The 26,835-nt window shown below is 42.7% G+C and overlaps 1 protein-coding gene across 1 annotated transcript; it reads right to left on the reverse strand.

Moving 5' to 3' along the window:
• Window positions 1-2,925: 2,925 nt before the first annotated feature.
• On the reverse strand, window positions 2,926-25,327 carry HPS5 (HPS5 biogenesis of lysosomal organelles complex 2 subunit 2). Its single transcript, XM_075281153.1, has 23 exons — window positions 25,306-25,327; window positions 19,678-19,829; window positions 18,973-19,083; window positions 18,824-18,888; window positions 17,955-18,147; window positions 16,992-17,125; window positions 16,647-16,862; window positions 16,010-16,081; window positions 15,834-15,922; window positions 15,274-15,452; window positions 15,040-15,198; window positions 14,482-14,641; window positions 13,901-14,024; window positions 13,471-13,620; window positions 13,143-13,223; window positions 12,139-12,611; window positions 11,312-11,432; window positions 11,049-11,204; window positions 10,184-10,303; window positions 9,519-9,632; window positions 9,117-9,223; window positions 8,529-8,805; window positions 2,926-4,353 (listed from the first exon to the last, which is right to left on the reverse strand). The coding sequence occupies exons 2-23, from the start codon at window positions 19,777-19,779 to the stop codon at window positions 4,293-4,295; spliced, it is 3,264 nt and encodes a 1,087-aa protein (XP_075137254.1). The 5' UTR covers window positions 19,780-19,829; window positions 25,306-25,327; the 3' UTR covers window positions 2,926-4,292.
• Between the last annotated feature and the right edge of the window lie 1,508 nt (window positions 25,328-26,835).

The raw sequence follows: 26,835 nt of genomic DNA on the forward strand, positions 1-26,835 counted from the left end.
AGAGAGCAGTGATCGGCTGCAGCGCCCCAACACTATATACTGCTGTACTGTACAGAGCGGTGATCGGCTGCAGCGCCCCAACACTATATACTGCTGTACTGTACAGAGCGGTGATCGGCTGCAGCGCCCCAACACTATATACTGCTGTACTGTACAGAGCGGTGATCGGCTGCAGCGCCCCAACACTATATACTGCTGTACTGTAGAGAGCGGTGATCGGCTGCAGCGCCCCAACACTATATACTGCTGTACTGTAGAGAGCGGTGATCGGCTGCAGCCGCCCAACACTATATACTGCTGTACTGTAGAGAGCGGTGATCGGCTGCAGCGCCCCAACACTATATACTGCTGTACTGTAGAGAGCGGTGATCGGCTGCAGCGACCCAACACTATATACTGCTGTACTGTAGAGAGTGGTGATCGGCTGCAGCGACCCAACACTATATACTGCTGTACTGTAGAGAGTGGTGATCGGCTGCAGCCGCCCAACACTCTCCAGGAGAGCGGATAGGGCTGAAACTTGAACCTTAAGGGTGGCTGGAGATAGCCCCCTCTCTAGGCCATCTTGAAGGAATTCCATGACTGAATTTCTATCCGATTTGCGCTGTTTATCCGCACACCAGTTTTGGAATATCTAGGCGATACTCTGGTAGCTCCGGTTAGTAGATTCCGCTCTTGAATGGGCTAAGGTCCTTAGCACTCCCTTGGACAATCCTCTATCTCCACATATGGCGCGGTTAACCTCCAGGCACTGAGGTTGAACCTGTCCAGGTCCTGGCAGAGCAGTCTGTTTAGAGTTACCAGGTTTTGGACTGATGGAAGCCTCCAGTAGGTCCCTCGACTCATAAAGATAAGGTCGGTGAACCATGCCCTATTTGGCCAGAACGGCATGATCACTATTGCCGAAGTCTGGTCCTGCCTGAGTTTCGCCAATACCTTCGGAATGGGAGGAAAAACGTATGCCGGTTTGAACCTCCAAGGTATTGACAGGGAATCCACCGCCAAAGGGTTGTCTTCTCGGTACAGGGAGCAAAACCTTTCTACTTTGGCGTTTTGGGTGTATTGGGTGGACATCAGATCCACCTCGGGGAGACCCCACATCTCGGTGAGACAGAGAAAGATGTCCTGGTCTAGGGACCATTCGCCTGACGTCACAAGGCCTCTGCTGAGCTAATCCGCTAGGATGTTCAAACGACCTCGGATGTGAACTGCTGTTAACTATTCCTAGTTGACTGACGTCTCTGACGTCACATGAACCCGGCCTGTGTCCCAGGTCATGTGACGTCCGTCACGGAAGAAGGACAGCAGCGGAGAAGACAGCGCAGGCGCTGGGGGACAGGTAAGAAACAGTAATTTTTTTATTCCCCCTGGTCTCCGATTATTATACTTTGTGGAGGGGCCACTATGGGGCATAATACTGTGTGCAGGGGCCACTATGGGGCATAATACTGTGTGCAGGGGCCACTATGGGGGATAATACTGTGTGCAGGGGCCACTATGGTGGATAATACTGTGTGCAGGGGCCACTATGGGGGATAATACTGTGTGCAGGGGCCACTAATGGACATAATACTGTGTGCAGGGGCCACTATGGGGCATAATACTGTGTGCAGGGGCCACTAAGGGTCATAATACTGTGTGCAGGGGCCACTATGGCGGATAATACTGTGTGCAGGGGCCACTATGGGACATAATACTGTGTGCAGGGGCCACTATGGCAGATAATACTGTGTGCAGGGGCCACTATGGGACATAATACTGTGTGCAGGGGCCACTATGGGGCATAATACTGTGTGCAGGGGCCACTAAGGGTCATAATACTGTGTGCAGGGGCCACTATGGCGGATAATACTGTGTGCAGGGGCCACTATGGGGGATAATACTGTGTGCAGGGGCCACTAAGGGTCATAATACTGTGTGCAGGGGCCACTATGGGACATAACTGTGTGCAGGGGCCACTATGGGGGATAATACTGTGTGCAGGGGCCACTATGGGGGATAATACTGTGTGCAGGGGCCACTATGGGGGATAATACTGTGTGCAGGGGCCACTATGGGGGATAATACTGTGTGCAGGGGCCACTATGGGGGATAATACTGTGTGCAGGGGCCACTATGGGGGATAATACTGTGTGCAGGGGCCACTATGGGGGATAATACTGTGTGCAGGGGCCACTATGGGGGATAATACTGTGTGCAGGGGCCACTATGGGGGATAATACTGTGTGCAGGGGCCACTATGGGGCATAATACTGTGTGCAGGGGCGACTATGGGGCATAATACTGTGTGCAGGGGCCACTAAGGGTCATAATACTGTGTGCAGGGGCCACTATAGGGCATAATACTGTGTGCAGGGGCCACTATAGGGAATAATACTGTGTGCAGGGGCCACTACGGGTCATAATACTGTGTGCAGGGGCCACTATGGGTCATAATACTGTGTGCAGGGGCCACTATGGGGGATAATACTGTGTGCAGGGGCCACTACGGGGGATAATACTGTGTGCAGGGGCCACTACGGGGGATAATACTGTGTGCAGGGGCCACTATGGGGGATAATACTGTGTGCAGGGGCCACTATGGGGGATAATACTGTGTGCAGGGGGCACTATGGGGAATAATACTGTGTGGAGGGGCCACTATGGGACATAATAGAGCGCGCAGGAATGCGGAGGGGGGGGGGGGGGTCGGTCGGCCCCATATCAAAAGTTCGCCACTGGGCCCCGCCATTCCTAGTTATGCCACTGTCTAGAAGTGATCTCTTTACTGCAGTACCTACCTGGTGGCGCTCACCTCTGTATACGCATCAGGTTATGACATCACAATGTGACGTTTATACAGATATTAGATACAATGATGTTCATGAGAAGTTTCCAGGTAAAGACTTTATTATAGAAATGAATTTACAACATTATAATCTCCATAGAATTCTTTATTCTGTATATAACAAGTTTCTGTGTCCAGTTGCGTCGTTCTGTCCATTTCTCTGTCCGTCTGGGTCTCTAATTCCGGGAGGTCAGCGCTGGTCCCGTACCCCATATATTCACACACCACAGATTTTTTTCGGCGACTGTCCCACTAATCTGAATGGAGCTTGCAAAAATTCAAGTAAAAACAACCCCATTCACATATAGAGAAGTGATAGAAGTGATTTTTGTGCACCAGTCCAGATAGAAACCCCGATTGTGGCAAAAGACGGAACGAACGGTCAATAGTTAAACATATCCAGACCTATAAGAGCCCCGCACCTCACTGACTGTACACTAGTATTAGATATTGCTGGTCAGACAGTTCACGGCTGCAGCACACGGGTGTGATTTATACACAAAAGTAATACAGTATAATAAATCCAAAGGACTGAAATCTGAAAATTCCATCTGCCTGCTGTCACCACTGGGGGGAGCTCACTACATACAATTATATATTCATCATTAAAAAGTTATTCTTCGGTGAGCGCCCTCTGGTGGCAGAGGAGAAGAAAGAATTCTATCACCAATTGTGCAAAGGAGGGGGTTTGGAGCTATAAAGTACAGAATGTTGGACCCAAACATGAAAAAAATAAGAGACCGTTCACTCAAGTCACATGACTCTTAGGGTCACCTGACAATTATCAGCCTGTTAGATTGTCCTATTTACAATCTTTCAGAGCTTAAAGGGATGTTACCCCGCAGTCGGCCCATTGCCTAGTGATATGACAGAGATATGATCCCTTTAAGAAGGCCCTGTGCTCTCTGGCTTTAGAAGAATAATGTGAGATTTACTACTTAAAGTGACAAACATTACATAATGACAACAATTAGCACCTTCCAATATTTGTTCAGCATTTTTAACTGTTTGAAGGCCAAATAGCGCCCCCCTTCATCTGACTACATAGGCAGCAATAGAGAAATATGTAGATAAGACATTCAGAGGTCTGGAGAAGTACAGGACAACTTCTAGAGTAGTGGAAGCTCTATTGGTAGTGACCCAGCTTTCCCAGAATCAGATAAAACGGTAACAGCACAGTCGGTAACAGGATGGAAGTGTCGGGATTGTCAGTCGCTCTCCTTGTAGTAACATATTCCACTGTGACGGTAATGGAGCCTTTGGTGCAATGAGGAGTGTGGGTGTATCCATAGGCACGGTGATACGCGGTATGTCCGGACGTTTGGATATTATTATCTTCACATATATAATAAACAGTCACATGTAACAGAAAGACCTCAGGGCCCAGAACACAGAGAAGGAAGCAGCTGCCATTTATTATCTACACAATTCCTGCACCAGGACACAGTTATTGTAGCCGGGAACATTAGACTTGTTGGGACCAGAGGAATCGCTCACATCTCTCCAGCATGGACTGGATCAGAGCTCTGCAAAGACAAGACATCGTCAGCACAAGAAGAATATCCATGAAGGTGCCGACACCAGAGCATGTCATATACTGAGTCACCACTAGATGTCACTGCTGGCCAAACAGTGGTCTCTATAGAACAAATACAGAAGCAGCCTGACCCATCTACTGTATATGGGAACATGATGGAAGGAAAAACAATCCTAATAGGAATAATGAGGTAACGAATATGCAAATTAGCGCCACCTTATTAGATTATTACTTAGTTTTCAAAGAAAAATATCTGAGATGTTACCCCTTCTGACCCAGGAGGTTCTATTCTTGCACATAGGGGGCGGTATTATAGTAGTTATATTCTTGTACATTGGAGCAGTATTATAGTAGTTATATTCTTGTACATAGGAGTAGTATTATAGTAGTTATATTCTTGTACATAGGAGCAGTATTATAGCAGTTATATTCTTGTACATAGGAGCAGTATTATAGCAGTTATATTCTTGTACATAGGAGCAGTATTATAGTAGTTATATTCTTGTACATAGGAGGTAGTATTATAGTAGTTATATTCTTGTACATAGGAGTAGTATTATAGTAGTTATATTCTTGTACATAGGAGCAGTATTATAGTAGTTATATTCTTGTACATAGGGGCAGTATTATAGTAGTTATATTCTTGTACATAGGAGCAGTATTATAGCAGTTATATTCTTGTACATAGGAGGCAGTATTATAGTAGTTATATTCTTGTACATAGGGGGCAGTATTATAGTAGTTATATTCTTGTACATAGGGGGCAGTATTATAGTAGTTATATTCTTGTACATAGGGGCAGTATTATAGTAGTTATATTCTTGTACATAGGGGCAGTATTATAGTAGTTATATTCTTGTACATAGGGGCAGTATTATAGTAGTTATATTCTTGTACATAGGAGATGTAATATAGTAGTTGTATTCTTGTACATAGGAGATGTAATATAGTAGTTGTATTCTTGTACATAGGAGCAGTATTATAGTAGTTATATTCTTGTACATAGGGGGCAGTATTATAGTAGTTATATTCTTATACATAGGAGCAGCATTATAGTCGTTATATTCTTGTACATAGGGGCAGTATTATAGTAGTTATATTCTTGTACATAGGAGCAGTATTATAGTAGTTATATTCTTGCACATAGGGGGCAGTATTATAGTAGTTATAGCCTTGTACATAGGAGCAGTATTATAGTAGTTATATTCTTGCACATAGGGGGCAGTATTATAGTAGTTATATTCTTGTACATAGGAGCAGTATTATAGTAGTTATATTCTTGTACATAGGGGGCAGTATTATAGTAGTTATATTCTTGTACATAGGAGGTAGTATTATAGTAGTTATATTCTTGTACATAGGAGATGTAATATAGTAGTTGTATTCTTGTACATAGGAGCAGTATTATAGTAGTTATATTCTTGTACATAGGGGGCAGTATTATAGTAGTTATATTCTTGTACATAGGAGCAGTATTATAGTAGTTATATTCTTGTACATAGGGGGCAGTATTATAGTAGTTATAGCCTTGTACATAGGAGCAGTATTATAGTAGTTATATTCTTGCACATAGGGGGCAGTATTATAGTAGTTATAGCCTTGTACATAGGAGCAGTATTATAGTAGTTATATTCTTGTACATAGGGGGCAGTATTATAGTAGTTATATTCTTGTACATAGGAGCAGTATTATAGTAGTTATATTCTTGTACATAGGGGGCAGTATTATAGTAGTTATATTCTTATACATAGGAGCAGTATTATAGTAGTTATATTCTTGTACATAGGAGCAGTATTATAGTAGTTATATTCTTGTACATAGGGGCAGTATTATAGTAGTTATATTCTTGTACATAGGGGCAGTATTATAGTAGTTATATTCTTGTACATAGGGGCAGTATTATAGTAGTTGTATTCTTGTACATAGGGGCAGTATTATAGTAGTTGTATTCTTGTACATAGGAGATGTAATATAGTAGTTGTATTCTTGTACATAGGAGCAGTATTATAGTAGTTATATTCTTGTACATAGGGGGCAGTATTATAGTAGTTATATTCTTGTACATAGGGGGCAGTATTATAGTAGTTATATTCTTATACATAGGAGCAGTATTATAGTCGTTATATTCTTGTACATAGGGGCAGTATTATAGTAGTTATATTCTTGTACATAGGGGCAGTATTATAGTAGTTATATTCTTGTACATAGGAGCAGTATTATAGTAGCTATATTCTTGTACATAGGAGCAGTATTATAGTAGTTATATTCTTGCACATAGGGGGCAGTATTATAGTAGTTATAGCCTTGTACATAGGAGCAGTATTATAGTAGTTATATTCTTGTACATAGGTGGCAGTATTATAGTAGTTATATTCTTGTACATAGAGAGCAGTATTATAGTAGTTATATTCTTGTACATAGGAGCAGTATTATAGTAGTTATATTCTTGTACATAGGAGTAGTATTATAGTAGTTATAGCCTTGTACATAGGAGCAGTATTATAGTAGTTATATTCTTGTACATAGGAGTAGTATTATAGTAGTTATATTCTTGTACATAGGGGGCAGTATTATAGTAGTTATATTCTTGTACATAGGAGTAGTATTATAGTAGTTATATTCTTGTACATAGGGGGCAGTATTATAGTAGTTATATTCTTGTACATAGGAGCAGTATTATAGTAGTTATATTCTTGTACATAGGGGGCAGTATTATAGTAGTTATATTCTTGTACATAGGGGGCAGTATTATAGTAGTTATAGCCTTGTACATAGGAGCAGTATTATAGTAGTTATATTCTTGCACATAGGGGGCAGTATTATAGTAGTTATAGCCTTGTACATAGGAGCAGTATTATAGTAGTTATATTCTTGTACATAGGGGGCAGTATTATAGTAGTTATATTCTTGTACATAGGAGCAGTATTATAGTAGTTATATTCTTGTACATAGGGGGCAGTATTATAGTAGTTATATTCTTATACATAGGAGCAGTATTATAGTAGTTATATTCTTGTACATAGGAGCAGTATTATAGTAGTTATATTCTTGTACATAGGGGCAGTATTATAGTAGTTATATTCTTGTACATAGGGGCAGTATTATAGTAGTTATATTCTTGTACATAGGGGCAGTATTATAGTAGTTGTATTCTTGTACATAGGGGCAGTATTATAGTAGTTGTATTCTTGTACATAGGAGATGTAATATAGTAGTTGTATTCTTGTACATAGGAGCAGTATTATAGTAGTTATATTCTTGTACATAGGGGGCAGTATTATAGTAGTTATATTCTTGTACATAGGAGCAGTATTATAGTAGTTATATTCTTGTACATAGGGGGCAGTATTATAGTAGTTATATTCTTATACATAGGAGCAGTATTATAGTCGTTATATTCTTGTACATAGGGGCAGTATTATAGTAGTTATATTCTTGTACATAGGGGCAGTATTATAGTAGTTATATTCTTGTACATAGGAGCAGTATTATAGTAGCTATATTCTTGTACATAGGAGCAGTATTATAGTAGTTATATTCTTGCACATAGGGGGCAGTATTATAGTAGTTATAGCCTTGTACATAGGAGCAGTATTATAGTAGTTATATTCTTGTACATAGGTGGCAGTATTATAGTAGTTATATTCTTGTACATAGAGAGCAGTATTATAGTAGTTATATTCTTGTACATAGGAGCAGTATTATAGTAGTTATATTCTTGTACATAGGAGTAGTATTATAGTAGTTATAGCCTTGTACATAGGAGCAGTATTATAGTAGTTATATTCTTGTACATAGGAGTAGTATTATAGTAGTTATATTCTTGTACATAGGGGGCAGTATTATAGTAGTTATATTCTTGTACATAGGAGTAGTATTATAGTAGTTATATTCTTGTACATAGGGGGCAGTATTATAGTAGTTATATTCTTGTACATAGGAGTAGTATTATAGTAGTTATATTCTTGTACATAGGAGCAGTATTATAGTAGTTATATTCTTGTACATAGGAGTAGTATTATAGTAGTTATATTCTTGAACATAGGAGCAGTATTATAGTAGTTATATTCTTGTACATAGGAGATGTAATATAGTAGTTCTATACAGGGGGCAGTATTATAGTAGTAATATTCTTATAACTACTAGTATTATAATGTAACATACCTCTGTCTTTTCTCCGCCACCTTCATGACGTTACAGATCCTGGAATATCTGTCCGTCAGTCCATCGGTCATACCCCAATCTTGTAGGTATAGCAGTGCACGATCTGGTCCAATGACTTTTGCTAAGAGAAGCCCCACATTCTCCACGGTGATGCAGTTTGTCCAGTCAGAATGGCCGGCACTGGAGGCCTCTCCATTTACGGCACTGTGGTGCTGGTGATGGTTTTGTGCTAAGTGTACGGTATATTTCCATTCTTCTATGGTGTTTGGTAATAAACCTAAATATATAAAACATTATAAAATAAACAGAAAAAAAGATAAGAAAAACCAACAACCACGATCTTAATAATTAACCAAACTGAAACCATGTTATTATAGGAAGGGCAGCATGGTGTAGCAGACATCTGGCATGCCACTATGCTTTACACTGCCGCACTGAGATTAAGCACAAGGTTAGCAGGGAGTCAGTACATGGAGAGATTGTCTCCATTATAGCAAGGGACAAATCGGGTAACTGCTATACCTAGATGGAGGGGAATGGCTTTACAAGGAGGGGAGAGGGAAGAAATGGCTCATCTTATCTCCTCACCATGTTTCTCATCTATTAGTTCCATGTCATCCAGGAAGACGATGTTGGTCAGCGCTTCAAGTCTTCTCTCCAGCTGCAAACAAAGTGCAATATAACCCGGCCAATATCTACGAGATCAACACAATAACATTATATCAATAATATATGTATACGTGGACAAACACATAGATGTACCTACATTCTGCATAGACACACATTATATATATATATATATATATATATATATATATATATATATATATATACACACACACACACACACACACACAGATATACATACTATATACACACACATGCATACTATATATTCATACTGTATAATATATACACACACGTGCAGTATCTCACATCACACATACATACCATATACACATATATATATAGGTCTATTCAGTTTCTTACCCAAACGTTTTACAAATCTGCAACATTTTCTCCTTGCTTGAAAAGTCAGACGGCAACTTAATTAGAAGTGACATGAGCTGCCCGTACCCCCATGTGAACAGGTGCGACCGCGGCCTGAGAAGAAGGGTCATACAGTATATAATTAAAATATAGCCTCAGAGCCATTGCACCTATATAGTTAAACTACTGGACCTTTCCAGACTGTAAATGTATAGTAAGACACTATGCAACAAACATGGAAAAAAAAAAACGTGGTCCTCCATATACGATATACGAGCAGTAGGTGGGTATGCAGGAGGGAAACCCCACACATGGCGCCACAAGACTCAATTGTATGCTAGGCACCTGGTAAGAAGACAGCACATGTGGTATATAATAAAACCATAGACATGGAAAGAAGATAAATAAAGCGCTAGGACAAACATTGGTGCTGGTCTGCAAAGAACTTGCATGCATGGCATCTAGTAAAAATGGCACATAGCGCCAAATAGAACACAGTACATAAGGCGTCCTGTAGGGAAAAGTAACCAAACCAGGAGCAGAATAAACTGGGCATCTACATGGGGAGCAATAGATTATCAGGTAATATTAGGAGAGGTCACGTGTGGTGCCCAGCAGGAGCAAGGACAAGACAGAAGGTAAGAGACAATACAAAAACTGGTCACCTTGGGTTTCCGTCAGGATCTACGGTGTTGGTGGGATGAGGTGCATCATGGGAAACTGCCAGAAGTAGCCAATCCAGCTTCAGAGATTCAGACTGAGCGAGGGACTGGAGTAGAGAAGATCTACAATGCAGGATATAGTGAAGGATAGTGACATCACTGCTAGATATAACCCCTTTAAGGGAGAATCAACAGAACCCAACATAACTAACTAACCTATCTATCTGCAGGGCTGGGGTGATATGCTGGTTCTGGTGACACTAACCTATCTATCTGCAGGGCTGGGGTGATATGCTGGTTCTGGTGACACTAACCTATCTATCTGCAGGGCTGGGGTGATATGCTGGTTCTGGTGACACTAACCTATCTATCTGCAGGGCTGGGGTGATATGCTGGTTCTGGTGATATATACTGCCTTTAATATGTTGACATAAAACAATGGGGCAACTCCTCAGACAGTTTTTTTTTGGTTTTTTTTTAAATGTAGATTGTGAGCCCCACATAGAGCTCACAATGTACATTTTTTCCTATCAGTATGTCTTTGAAATATGGGATGGAAATCCATGCAAACACAGGGAGAACATACAAACTCCTTGCAGATGGTTTTTTGCCCTTGGCGGGATTTGAACACCAGGACTCCAGCGCTGCAAGGCTGCAGTGCTAACCACTGAGCCACCGTGTGGCCACTCCTCAGACAGTTTTGTATAACTTTATAACATCTCTTCATTGGCTTATTTAGACCAATTTTTTTGCACCCGAATGTTGGCAGTGTCTTGCACTTTTAAGCCATTTCTATTCCCCTTGTCATCTGAACCACATCTGGAGTGTCCCTTTAAGAAGAATTGTCCCAGAAACGTCTCCTTCCTACCTCTGTTCTTCAGGTTTCGACTTCACAAGATTATCCAGATATGCTAAAAAGTGTCCCGGATTGTCCCTGCAGATCCATACGACGTCCACAGGTAAGACCGATGGATAAAACTTGATAAGAGCCCTCGCCGCTGCTTCGCCAAACTTTTCATAAATCCTGAATTGAGCAGAATGAGAGAAGCCGAGAATAGCGGGTGGATATAGATCACACATATGTATATATAATAATCTGATATTCCAGAAGTGTGCGGTGTTCGGACATACCTGGACACGTGCGCCAGTAGTAAAGGACTGTCCCAAGGCTCCATATTACTCAGTACTTGTAGGACTTTCACCAGGTCACCACTTTCTATGGCCTGGGCCTCGGGTCCTGACCGGGTCAGCTCTAAAAACAACCAAATAGGAGAAGGTAAGTAGTGAGGATTTATTACAATCCTTTATACAAGATGGAGGTGGTTTGGAAGAAGCGGAACAAGTCTGTGCAGGGTGTAGAGTCAGTACACTGTACAGCTGGTAGAACTTCCTGTCACATGTCCACGCCAGAGAGGAAGTCGTGATTGCTAGGAAATCTGACCTACCATTGTATAGTACCGAATACTGTACACTAATACTTCATAGTAAAAATCAATATGGCACCCAGAGGCTCAACTTGAACCCCAGGGTGCCAACAAAGTCTACAAGAAGGTCCCAACCTACCTAGCTCCCAACTATCAGAGAACCAAGATGAGTCCACCACAGAAAATTATGCATAAGTCATTCCTCTAACCCCACCCATGCCCACTTTGGACTGTTCCCCCACAGTCCACTCCGGACGCTACCACTTCTGGATCTTTGGCGCAGCATGGTGACATCTTCCTCCACATTATCAGGAGTAGAGAGAAGGGCCGGATGGTGAAGCAAGACGTCTCCCAGCTTCACACTTGTACTTAACTCTGCGGTGCAGGGACATACCTCCCAGAGCCAGTGTTAGCAGGACTGTACCCAAAAATCAGGGACTGTCCTGCTGAATCCAGTATGGTTTGGAGGTATGCTTTGGACATGCAGATCTTTCTAAAGATCCACCCCAGTCTTCAGCACTATAGCTCCATTACCTTTAAGTCCCTCCATGTAGGTGCTCCAGACCCCAGGGGCATCTCCATAATTTAGTACTATGCAGCGTTTTAACCTCTTAAGGTCAAGAAGGAAAAAGTATCTGTGTATGAAGTGACAAGTGCAGGCGTCCGGAGCTAAAGGATCCTCAGTACTGAACACTCTGTACTCCAGGCACATCATTGCCAAGTGTGACAAGTCCTTGTGTAAAGATTCTTCTAGAATGAGAGGAGCATCAAGTCGGAATCCCAGATGGTCCTCTGATGTCAGGTGCACAGTGCTCTTCTCCTCCACATTCTCAAGGAGGCCGCCATCTTCTTCGGCTGACTGTAATGTGTCCTGAGAAGACTCAGCCGGGCACTGGTTTGGTTGATCTGGGGGCCAAAGTGATTTGTCAAGGTGTGTGAGCCAAACTCTCAAGATCTTCCTCATGGCTTCTATGTCAAATAGCAGCTGAGGATCCTGGAATTTATGTCTAAGAAGAAATAGAAAGATAAATCCATATAACCCTCTTAGGTCATCCAACACCAGCAGAATAGTGAGCGCAGCTCTGGAGTATAATACAGGATGTAACTCAGGATCAGTACAGGATAAGTAATGTAATGTATGTACACAGTGACTGTACCAGCAGAATAGTGAGCGCAGCTCTGGAGTATAATACAGGATGTAACTCAGGATCAGTACAGGATAAGTAATGTAATGTATGTACACAGTGACTGTACCAGCAGAATAGTGAGTGCAGCTCTGGAGTATAATACAGGATGTAACTCAGGATCAGTACAGGATAAGTAATGTAATGTATGTACACAGTGACTACACCAGCAGAATAGTGAGTGCAGCTCTGGAGTATAATACAGGATGTAACTCAGGATCAGTATAGGATAAGTAATGTAATGTATGTACACAGTGACTGTACCAGGAGAATAGTGAGTGCAGCTCTGGATGTAAATCTGGATCAGTAAAAGATTTTTCCTCAGGTAGAAATGACAGCTATATTACTACTTACAAGGCCTCTGAAGTTTCAAATTTCAGCTCGTCTAGTAGGATTTCCTCTACAGAGGGCTCAGGAGGCTGCAGATGATCCATTCTGTAATACAAGAGTGCAAGGATTGCAAAAATTAAGACTTCTTGTGATAATAGAGACTGAATGAACCTCAATAAACAAAGAGTTCCGCCTAGTGGTACAGACTGGTATATACAGCACTAATACAGAGTAATCCTCATCCCCAGACTCTGCATGACACAACGACTCTCCAAAAGAATGGAAGAAGACGACAAATCACCAATTTACTACAAATGATTTTTGCACAATATCCTGACCCTCCCCGACTCACTCAGTCCTCTCCTCCTCTGGTTGGGTCACCCCATTGGTGGGCTCTTCTGTGGGCCGCTCTTCTTCTGCTGGTTCATGCTTTCTCCTAATTTCAGGGCTCATATGGAGGGTCCCAATCTTCTCTGTGGTTTTCCGAACAAAACTGGAAACACTGGAACCGAAACAGACGTAATGTCACGCACGCACACAAAAGAGTCCTGTCACATAAAATGTCCCTGGATGTGCCTCTTCATACAATGGAGTATATAAGTATACCACCCTGGAATAGCGTACAAATCACAATCCTGCAATGATGAATGGAAACACCCAGTGGTAGCAAAAGGTTCTGCAGTTTTTTGGTTAATATATTTTGAGCTTTTTTCTTTACATTACAGACTTTGGACCATATTCCCTATGTTTAAGCGCTTGAAGTAATTTAACCCCTGCATTACCTTTCTTTCACTGCTTGTAGAGACACACGGGGTGAGGTGGAGCGGAATGGTAATGAGATGTTAAATGGTAGGAGGGGCTCGGTCCGATCGCTCTCCATATTCACAGATGCATGAGATACGGTGTCTGATGTGCAGAACATGCATGACAAAACACAGGCCAAAAATAAGTGGAAAAAAAAATAAAATAAGTGTGAGCGAGAGTCAATAATGGTGACGTACTGCTCCTGAACTCTTCCTAATAGTAGAATAGAACATGATGAGAGTAATAACCCGGCTCATGTCATTCAGGAACAGTGAAAATTAAGTTTTACTAATATTGAGTTATACTCCAGTCACATCCAGAGCTGCATTCAGAATTGTTTTCTCTCGACATCTGTATAATAATTTTTTTTATTCCTATCAGTATGTTTTTGTAGAATGGGAGGAAATCCACACAATCATAGGAAGAACATACAAACTCCTTGCAGATGTTGTTCCTTGCAGGATTCGAACCCAGGACGCCAGCGCTGCAAGGCTGCTAACCACTGAGCCACCATGTTGCCCCTAACATCTGTATAATTTGTTGAATAAACGGTTTTTACCAAGTTCTGCTTGATCTTCATCCTGATGTGCAGACACCTCTCGCAGCCGCTCGTCCTCCGACAGAGTCTGACTGTGCAGAGATCCAGAGTCCTCATCAGACTGACTGTTCCGGCGACTGATCACGCGATAGATTCCACAATCCAGAACGTTAAAACTCTCCTGTAAGGCAAAAGGCTGATAATGGAAACCTCTAAACTGAATAACCTGTTACCCCCCATAGGTTTTGATTAGAAATCTCCTACCGTATTGGTGCATACAGCTCCTATGTATCTCCATGTTTACAGACTACAAAGAATTCCTGTGTAGTCGGAACATACCATCGTGTTACAACACTCTTTCTGCCTCCATTTCTACTTTCTGCAGAGGGCATAGCTAACTACAGGACTTCTTTGTAGTCTGTAAACATGGAGACGCATAGGTCTGCATAAGAGCTGTATACATAATATGGTAAGATTTTTAATTAAGATTATTTTTAGAGTTGCAATGGTGGAGACATCTTTAAAGTGATAAAGTATCAGTGGCTGCAGTCTCTGGGGGCTCCTAGACCCGATGCTTACGTGAGACGAGATGCTGCTCCTTCTGCTGCTGCAGGCAGAGTCCATGGGCTCCACTCTGGACAGAATGTCTTCCATCTGAGCGATCAGGTCTTGTTCCATCACCAGATCGAGCTGAGCCTTTAAGTGTTCCAGCTTGTCAATAGGTAACACTTTCCGAGCCTAGAGGATAAGACATGGCGGTGGGTTACCCCCATAGACAGACATCAGGAGATGAACCCGAGACCCCTCACTCACTCTGCTGTTGATGACGGCGTTCTGGAATATATGGCAGACTCGGGCGGCCGCACCCCACAGCTCACGCTTGATCAGTCGCTCCACGCATTTGTCCACAGGGAGCAGGGAGAGGTGTGAGATCCTCCCGTCCACATGGAGGCAGAATAGTTCATTCTTGTATATAGATATATCCTGGATACCTGCAGAGGAATAAGGTCTGGTTACACTTCAGTTTCTGGGAAAGCTGGGTTATTGAACGCAGCACTGAGATCACCGGGATCGTGGCCCTAAATCCCATGCAGCTTGTTTATGGGCTCCAAACCTGGTGACAGGTTCCCTTTAATAATTACACCCAAATTATTGGACAGGGAGTCTTTTTTTTTTTTCTTAATAGAAGGCATCTCTACATATTTACATAAAGCAGCATGGGAAAGCTGGGTGACGTTACACTGGTAATATTCACTGGCACCCAGATTTCCCAAAACCAGAAAACAACTAAGCAGAAATGTATGTAACATATACAAATACAATGTATATTTTCCGTTCAGCAGCTTGTCAGCAGGGGGCGACTCAGAACATACCTCTCACTTGACTCCACAGCAGGACCTGAACATTCTGGGGGACAAATACATAAATCCCGCGCTCCGTCCAGGTCAGGACACTCTGATCACTGCGACAAAGGAGAAGACGGAGAAGATTAGAACAACTTCATCATCATCCGCTGCAAAGGAAGAAAAACTCCCATCAGACGCCTCACCTGACAAACAGGAGCTTAGCAAACGCCAGAGACTGCGGAGGACCAGGGGAGGAGTCGTAATGGGGGTCCGACCTGGAGACAAAGGGACAAGATGGATACGATAAAGCACTTTCAGAATACTTTGTCCCAGGCTTAGAGAGGGCCCACTCATACAGAGTCCCTATATACAATCCCGGCAGGGCACCCTTTTTCATAGACAGTGCCAACAGTGCACCCTCCCTCATACACAGTGTCAGTAGAGTGTCCTCCACCATAAACAATGTTAGCAGAGTGCCATCCCCCATACACAGCGCCCAAAGGGTCTCCTGCTTCATACACAGTGCCCTCCACCATAAAAAGCCATTAGGGGGAGCTCTTTGCATACAAGGCAAGTCTAGCAATATAAAAATATGTGCGGTGAGCTCCCCCTAGTGGTGGATACAGGCAACTTTTACGGAAATCTTGTTTGCTCTGTATGCACAGAAATCCGTCGCTTCAATCAAACAGGTGGTGACACCCCCCCACCCCCCAAGATATGTGACGCCACAGAAATCTGACACTTATCACCTATTTCTTACACATAAACACAGTCTATAAGAACCATATAGAGCGATCAATGGCAAGCAGACGCGGCCAACATTGTAGAGCCATCAATTACCGCGGGTTAATGATCGGCAGTGCCGGTGCGGACAGGAGCTGCTTGAACTGGTGAGTACTTTGCACTTCGCCCTCGAAGTTCACTTCCCACATCCTGGATCCAGGGCGAGCGCAGTATATAAGCGGCTGCTGAAGCCCCGAGCTCCGTCCTCCAGGGAAAAAACACGCCCCGTATTCGCCGTCTCTTTCCTTGTTCCCGATTTTCCAGAACTTCTCCCTTGATGACAACAGATCAGATTATTGCCGGAACATTCTCAACTACCGTTTATTCAACTCACCACCCACATCTATGTCCCATATCTGCCATTACCCAACCCCTCCATAAGGGGGCGCCCTAGAATCTCACCTCTCAGTGTCACACAGATAGGAGCGAGTCAAGGAGGAGATGAGTAGGCGGCCATCCATATAATCCAGCTGCACGACGCGGGAGTCGACGCTGGTGATGATCTGAACCGGGAACATAACAAAAGCAGCAGCAGCCTGGATAGGAAAGAGTTAAGGTAGCATTAAAGAGGACCTGTCTCCACCTCCACCAAATCGAGCTCCTTTCGTCCATTAATAGTCTCTTCTTCACAGATTCTGAGGCAGTTGGCATTATTTCTCTAACCCTCGCCCTTCCTGAGCAAAAGCAGTGCTGTGAGTTTTGTTGCCTTATATTCTAATTAGGTTCCCTAATGACCTCTTGTGATATTTTGCTGTGCAGTCAGACTTCTCTAGCAACAAAGATTTTAGGAAAAGTGCTTTGGAGCTATCTAGTTAGAAGCAATGGCTATTGATCCTCTTAGAGATCACACTATCTTAGCAATTATAAACCAACGCGTTTCCCCTGGCTAATAAACAACTTGCCAGGGTTCATCAGGGGAGTAATATCGGCATAGGCGAAACACCTAATCAAAAATAATAAAGATGCAGTTCTCGGTACCCTGATGTTGGGCACCAATACAAAGTGTTTCTCCTATGCCAACATTACCCCCCCCCTGATTAAGTTGGCGAGTTGTTTATTAGCCAAGGAAACCGCGTTTGGAAAGAGAGATAAGGCTATGGAAGTTTACTGGGGCTGTGACTTTATCCGGCCATGGCTACTTAGCCTAGTTGATGCATCTTCACAACGTTCTGAGTATATCATACCGTCATATATCAGGGTTTTAGAGTATATAATAAAATTTAGTTTTAACATTTATTTATCCCGGCCATTCCAGTGCTAGTTTTTATATAATAATCCAACCAGATCATAAATCATTCTGGATTACTAGACTGACCTGACAATAGCCCCATGGATTTACAGATTATCAGACACCTTGCTACCCACCTTTCCTTGCTTGGAAGAATTTAACTTGATAGCAGACACTTTGCCCACATGGTCGCCGACAAACACCCGCAGTGCTGCAGAGTCCCAGCAGAGGGCGGTCACCTTGCGACCCTTGTGTTCCGAAGATACATAGATGCGTTCGGGTTTCCCACGACGTTCCTGGTTTAATTCCCAGACAACCACGATTCCCTGACTGCAGGAAGGTGTCAAGAAAGTGTCAAGGAGGCATGAAGGCTCTTAAAGGGATTGTTACCAGAATGCAGCATGTAAACCCAGCCCTGCAGATAGATGGGGTAGGGGCATTGGAATCAAACACCGTTTTTCCCTTGTGAATCGCTGCCTCCATTGCGGGGACATTGTGGTTTTTGTAATATGCAAATTAGCTACGTGGCCCAACAAGGGCGCCGCCATTGCTCCAAAAACTCACCTGTGTATTGACAAAAATGGTGATATCTTGGCAACAGAGGCAGTGATTCGCAAGGGGAAAACACCATTTGATTCATGTGACCCTAACCCATCTATCTGCAGGGCTGGGTTGGTATTCCGGGTCCCAGGGACATGAGCACTCAACCCAACATCACTTTCATCCTATATAGCATTGTGTGTTCTCTGCTATGAGAACATTTGCAGAATTTTCTTTTATTACCTGGTAAAGCTTTATATATATATATATATATATATATATATATATATATATATATATATATATATATATATATATAGACATAGGGGAATGTACCCAAAAAGTGGGCCCGCTCTGCTAACAAAAGAGCACGCCGTGTGGTTCTATGCATGTAAATTAGGGCGTATTACACATATAACATAGTGCTTCCATTTCCTACAGTGAGATCTTCTACCAATAGCAATACCTGGTTGTGACAGCCACAAAGTCATCATCATGGGGGCAGCAGGAGACCCGGGAGATGGCGCCCTCCTGCAACCACAACAGCAATAAAATTATTGGGGTAATACTAAGGTGATCACAGAGGACCCCCAAAATAAAGACCCACGTACGTACTTTGTGGGTCAGGAAAAGCCTCTGTTTCCAGCCGTCCCTCTGGATCAGGTTCAGGCCTCCTCCCGAGCTCCCTAGGGCCAGCCATCTTCTGGACACGGAAAGGCACGTGCACTACAAGGACGAGCGATGCGTATGAAGGACAGAGGCCCAAGAGCGTACCAAGCGTGTCATACATACTACAGACAACAGCGGCAGCTGCGACAAACTTTAAAAATACAATTTGCCATTCAAATGGACTAAAATATTGATGACCTGTTAGATTGGTGGGGTCGGACACCCAGGACCCTCACAGATCAGCTGATAGAAGCAACATTGGCACTCCGGTTCACTGGTCCTATGATGTTGCATTCATTGGTTACATGACCTGGTTGCAGCTCAGTCCCATTCAAGTGAATGGGGCTGAGCTGCAATGACAAATACAACCACTATACAATGTATGGCGCTGTGCTTGTCAAGTAGTGAAGAGGCCACAGCACTTACCTGAACACCAGTCTCTTCAAACAGCTGATCAGTGGGGCTCTGGGTGTCTGACCCCCAGGAATTAGTATATGGACTAGGTTCAGTCTGAATATAAATAACCGGGTGTCTATTCACTGACATGAAGAAGAAACTGTAGACAGAATATAAACCCAGTTGGCCAATATAAATGCACAGAAATACTGCAAATGCTAGTATGCCTTGTATGAACAAAAATGGCACCAATACCTTCAATCTGCTGGAATCTAGGCGCAGGGCTGATAATAAAGGGTCAAGGGAGTCAAATTCTGCCAGAACATGACTGGAGACATCAGGCCCAAAGGCAGTCATGGGGGAAAAACTGCAAAGCTGCTACTGTCCTTTCCTGCACATCACATTCCCTGAAAAGAAAGTGAGAAATAAATGACATTGCAGTACCACATCTGACCACAAGAGGTCACTTGCACCCCAAATTGTTAATTTGTAGACTATTCTACATATACCCAACAGGATTCACATATACCACACAGTAATAATACGCAGCAACCCATATAAGTCAATACGTGCAGCTAACCCAGGCAGATTACTACTGAATTGGGTTGACACCCCAAAATATCACCCATGTAACCAGCTACAGTTTGTCACTAGTCAACTTGGCGACTTCCCTATTATTGTGAAACAGTAAAACCGCAGAAGTTTATGAAACATTCCACAGGCACCGGCTACACCTCTTCTCTACCAGTCGGGGGATGGGACAAGAGCCGGGGAATTCCAGGGTTAAATATTAAATTAAATTTATACAACTAATGTTTAATCAGTGAGAAAATATAAAGACATGACATAGAAAAGATTACAGGATGTGAATCTGTCCATAGATAAACCTCAGTACAGAAGTGGAGAGGATTATATACAGTCTAGAGTTAGACAATGCTCTGCGAGCTAAACAGCTTGGACTGCAGACTGATACACTGCAGCAAACTGGCAGAGAGATTTGTGCAGCTGCGGGGTATAGCGCGGAAAGTAGTGTGTAGACTGGAGTCAATTATTTACAGAACTACTATAATACCGCCTCCTATGTACAAGAATATAACTACTATAATACTGCCCCTATGTACAAGAATATAACTACTATAATACTGCTCCTATGTACAAGAATATAACTGCTATAATACTACCTCCTATGTACAAGAATATAACTACTATAATACTGCTCCTATGTACAAGAATATAACTACTATAATACTGCCCCTATGTACAGAATATAACTACTATAATACCGCCTCCTATGTACAAGAATATAACTGCTATAATACTATCCCTATGTACAAGAATATAACTACTATAATACTACTCCTATGTACAAGAATATAACTACTATAATACTACTCCTATGTACAAGAATATAACTACTATAATACTGCTCCTATGTACAAGAATATAACTACTATAATACTGCTCCTATGTACAAGAATATAACTACTATAATACTGCCTCCTATGTACAAGAATATAACTACTATAATACTGCCCCCTATGTACAAGAATATAACTACTATAATACTGCTCCTATGTACAAGAATATAACTACTATAATACTGCTCCTATGTACAAGAATATAACTACTATAATACTGCCTCCTATGTACAAGAATATAACTACTATAATACTGCCCCCTATGTACAAGAATATAACTACTATAATACTGTTCCTATGTACAAGAATATAACTACTATAATACCGCTCCCTATGTACAAGAATATAACTACTATAATACTGCTCCTATGTACAAGAATATAACTACTATAATACTACCTCCTATGTACAAGAATATAACTACTATAATACTACCTCCTATGTACAAGAATATAACTACTATAATACTGTTCCTATGTACAAGAATATAACTACTATAATACCGCTCCCTATGTACAAGAATATAACTACTATAATACTGCTCCTATGTACAAGAATATAACTACTATAATACTACCTCCTATGTACAAGAATATAACTACTATAATACTACCTCCTATGTACAAGAATATAACTACTATAATACTGCTCCTATGTACAAGAATATAACTACTATAATACTACCTCCTATGTACAAGAATATAACTACTATAATACTACCTGCTATGTACAAGAATATAACTACAATACTACACCCCACCCCCACTTCTGGGGCACTTTTTGCTGCAGAGTCTCATCTCTCTGTACAATACTTTGCGGTCTCCTCCTGTCATGGCTGCCGTGTAGCTTCTCTCCTCCTGTCACATTCATTGGTCTCTAGAGATCTGGATCCCGCACATACAATCTGGGCAGATCTTACGGTTCGCTTTATGTTTCCTGCCCGGTATTGATCATATTTCAGGGCCTCGTCCTCCTCTGAAGGTCATTACAGCAGAGATGGGAGGAGGACAGGACACAACGGCGCCGCTGATCTCATCCCTTCATTCTACAGAACGTCCTAGGATACGATTGTTACATTCACATTGATGCAGGACACATTGTGGTAACAAATCATGAGGCTCCTGATCCTGAATTATTCACATATTCCAGTTATCCAAAGTTACAACAAAACCACCATTTCTGAGAATCTTAGCAAAAACTGACCGCCCCTCCCCCCCCCCCCCCGCCTGACAGTCATAGGGTTATTTAATCTCTGTCAGGAGATGAAACGGTTAATGCAAGTCATGAGATTCCTTTTTCCGGCAGCTGCGGCCGCTGAATGGGGGAGATGAGTGGAGATCTGTCCGGCCCTGAACTAATAGCCATTTACTAGTGATAACACATAGAAATGGCGAATTACTACACGACCAGGAGGTGAGATGGATGATGAGAGTAGGCCCTGGCACAGAATGAGTTAAAGGGTCCTTATACCCACTGCTGCGGGGGTGGGAAGTTACCATTACCAGTGACCGTGGCCTGTACCTGCCCCGGGTGACAGTTGGCTGCCACAAGGAGAAGTCGCCCACATAGGAAACCATCATATTACTATGATCACGTGTGTGAAGAAGAGCTTGCAATCTAAAACTGGGTCTTAAAGGGAGTGATCACGAGAACCCAGCGATAGGTTAGGGTCACCTGAATCAATCATGGTTCTCCCCTTGTGAATCGCTGCCTTCATTGCCGAGATAACACAATTTTTTGTCAATAGGCAGGTTTTCGGAGCAATGAAGGGGCGGCCATTGCTCCAAAACGCTAATTTGCATATTAACAAAACAGCAATAGACTCCCTTTAAAGGGGAAGTAGACCGGCATCAATAATATCACATTAAAAGCTCTGGAACATGGGAAGAATTTGCAAATCTGACTTCCAAGATGTGATTAGGAAGTCAGTGCCTCAGGCATGCACACCAATAGAGGGCGCTCACTGAGAATGTGCAAGTCTGTCTTCCATGATGTAATTAGGAAGACAGAGCCTCAGTCAAGCAATCCAATAGAGGGCGCTCCCTTTAACATCATGCGGACCTTCTCAGAGGCCTTTGTTTGCAATGATGTTGGGATTTTACCAGGTGCAGTCTCTCAGCCAAGGGCAGCTGTTTTGATGTATTTGCATCTCGTCAGCTTGGCGCAGAGAGGACTGACCTGGCAGAGGTGAGAGGCTTAGACAGGGTTGGGGGATATCGTCACTCCATAGGGAGAGACCACCATTTAGGTGTGTGGAGTCTTATTAAGCCATGAGCGCTCCACTGTGCAAAGGAACATGGGAAGAATATGCAAATCTGACTTCCATGATGTAATCATTACATTTGCATAGAGGAAATCCTGTGTCTTTAAATGTTAAAGCTCTTTTTTTGGTATTATAGGAGAACAGCTAGCTAGAGCCCTGCCAGGACCTTCCTCCTCCATGACATCATCACATGGATTCTGCTTTCCTTCTCCATGATCTTGTCTTGCCGTTATCCCAGAGCTTTCACCCACATTCTCCCAATCATACAGCCCTATACTCCCCTTACCCCAACACTGCCCCCTGCAGCAGAGATCCCCAGAAGGGTGGCCATTGTCAGGTTTAGGCTGAGGCCCGGGGTGCAGCGGTAGCACTGGGCTCTGGAACCTAAGAGGACCCATAAAATATACCACTACTCCAAACGACACAAGGGCCTACAAGATACACCTCTGTCTGAGGTTACGTGGCAACTAAAATTACGGTAAAATCTTGGGGAATAAATTTAAGCAACCACTGAATTGTATGGTGAGCAGTAAAATTGTGGTTACATTAGTGCATGTTCAGACAGTGCAGTTGGGTGCAGTTAAAACATGTCAAAAATTGGAGATAAAACCAAATACAAAGCAGTTTCATCCAAGGCGGTATTAGGGAAAATGGTGTGCAACCTGGTGTGCTAGCAGAAAAAGGAACCCATTGAAGTCAATGGGAGGCTTTTTTTTTTTAAGCACTGAAATTCCTCACCATTTTCCTCCGTGTGAATGGACCCTTAGAGGCCCGAACTGCACTGTCTGAATATACCCTAAACAGCGACAACATTGAGTCAGGCTGCTAAAATTGTTACTACTGGTAGTGAAGGTGGTCGCGCTGAAATCGGGCACATGGGCTGGTGCAGGCTGGAGATGGTGGGGGGTCTGAACAGAAAGAGGAGTGATCCAGGGAGCTGAAAGCCCGCCCCCAGTGCACATATACAATATATCAGTATGTAATAAACATATTGAATGAATATATATATTTTTTGTTTGTTTGTTTTTTATATATGCAACGTATTAATACCGTATATGTCTAACACACAGCCTGTCACATGCGCACACACACAGACATATGTGTCTACTACACAACCTACCACACACACACACACACAATGTATTAGTATGTATCTAATACTCAGTATTATGCATATACAGTAATCATGTATCCAAGAGACTATTACCTAATCAGAGTATATAATACACAGCCGATCACACACATATATACTATATCAGGGTATATAATACACAGCCGGTCACACACATATATACTATATCAGGGTATATAATACACAACCGGTCACACACATATATACTATATCAGGGTATATAGCCGGTCACACACATATATACTATATCAGGGTACACAGCCGGTCACACACATATATACTATATCAGGGTACACAGCCGGTCACACACATATATACTATATCAGGGTATACAGCCGGTCACACACATATATACTATATCAGGGTATATAGCCGGTCACACACATATATACTATATCAGGGTATATAGCCGGTCACACACATATATACTATATCAGGGTATATAGCCGGTCACACACATATATACTATATCAGGGTATATAATACACAGCCGGTCACACACATATATACTATATCAGGGTATATAATACACAGCCGGTCACACACATATATATACTATATCAGGGTATATAATACACAGCCGGTCACACACATATATATACTATATCAGGGTATATAATACACAGCCGGTCACACACATATATACTATATCAGGGTATATAATACACAGCCGGTCACACACATATATACTATATCAGGGTATATAATACACAACCGGTCACACACATATATACTATATCAGGGTATATAATACACAACCGGTCACACACATATATACTATCTCAGGGTATACAGCCAGTCACACACATATATACTATCTCAGGGTATACAGCCAGTCACACACATATATACTATCTCAGGGTATACAGCCGGTCACACACATATATATCAGGGTATACAGCCGTTCACACACATATATACTATCTCAGGGTATACAGCCGGTCACACACATATATACTATCTCAGGGTATACAGCCGGTCACACACATATATATCAGGGTATACAGCCGGTCACACACATATATATCAGGGTATACAGCCGGTGTCAGTCCCTTGGCCGCAGAGCTTACCATCTCCCCTCAGACTGTGAAGCTTCTTCCTGTAAAGTGCAGCGACTTCTAATCTGAGCAGCTGAGAGACTTGGTGTGAGGAGGGAGGATGAGCCGGGCCTGCTGATTGGTCAGCTCTGTCTGCTGCTCCTGTCAGGAGGCCTGTGATTGGCTGTGAGTTTGGGGCAGAGTCCCTGTGCGGGGTCTCACTGCTGTGTCACATGCCTCTTATTAGTGAGCGCCTCATCTGCAGCCAGCGGTGATTACAGCTCTGGAATGTAAAGTGCAGCCACTTCCCCAGCATCTCCCTGATACACAGAGACCGAGCACACAGCCTCTAAGGACTCATTCACACGGTCAGTATATTACAACTAAAACCTGGAGGACAACCAATACCGAATATCAGGGGATGTTCACACTCTGCAGATTTTTGTTGGAGAAAGTTCTATTCATCTTTATGGAGCTTACAAGAATCCATGCACCGCCCTCCAAGCCTATCCGATAAATGGAAATTTCTGCAAAAAAAAAATCTGACATATGTGAACACAACCCTACATGTGAACCTGCGCCTGGTTTTGGTTGACAAACACTGATGCAAAATACTGACCATGTGAATGCCTCCTAACAGTCCAGGATCAGGAACATAGCGCCTTTCCTGTGCACGTGTATTGCAACTCATTACTATTTACTTCTATGGGGCTGATCTGCAATACCAGACACAACCTATGCACAAGTGTGGCGCCGTCTCTGCAAAAGTGCAGACCCCTTTTTGTAATCGTAAAACAAGAAGAAAAAATGCAGCCCACTTACTTTTGTGAATCTTTTTCTGCTCTCTTCCTTTGGAGATGTATATAGTCCCGTGGCTCTCAGGACGAAGGAAGCTCGGAATTCAATCCCACCGGCTATGGGTCATATTATAGGAAATCCAAAGACTACGACTAAGAAGACTATATGTCTTCGAAACGCGTCAGCGAGTCTATGTAAGGAATGGATACACCTAGGAGACGATATGGCTTGTGAACATGTGTGTTTTTTAATACTGGAATAAACGCTACGTTTTACAAGGACCACGGTTGAAAGCTGGAATTTTTTATGTCTTTGGATTCCCTTTTTGTAATACCTGACAACCCCTTTAAGCCCATGGTCCCATGTGGCAACTTTGCCGGAGCTTCCAGGAGAGATGACAAGTATGTCTGAGGCTAAGACAGCGGGTAGCGAAGCGCAACGAAAAAGCACTGCGGAGAAAAACTTCGCTGGAAATGCACCACGGTTTTTCACGTCCTCACACACATTTTTCACGTTTCACAATTTCTCTGCGGACTTTCTGCTTCCATTATATCTATAGAGAAAACACCGGCGTTTCCGTGCTGTGATTTTCAAAAAATGGGAGCTGGTTTTTACGCGCTCATTCTGGACGATTTATGCATTCAGAATGAGCGGAGCGTATACTCCGTGTGAAGGCTATCCATCAATAGGGTCATCAGTATGTGATCTATCAGGGTCTGACACCCAGACCCCACACAGATCAGCTGAGGACAGGCTCAGCAGCCC

This window comes from Leptodactylus fuscus, chromosome 7 (assembly GCF_031893055.1).
Source record: "Leptodactylus fuscus isolate aLepFus1 chromosome 7, aLepFus1.hap2, whole genome shotgun sequence".
Lineage (NCBI taxonomy): Eukaryota > Metazoa > Chordata > Amphibia > Anura > Leptodactylidae > Leptodactylus > Leptodactylus fuscus.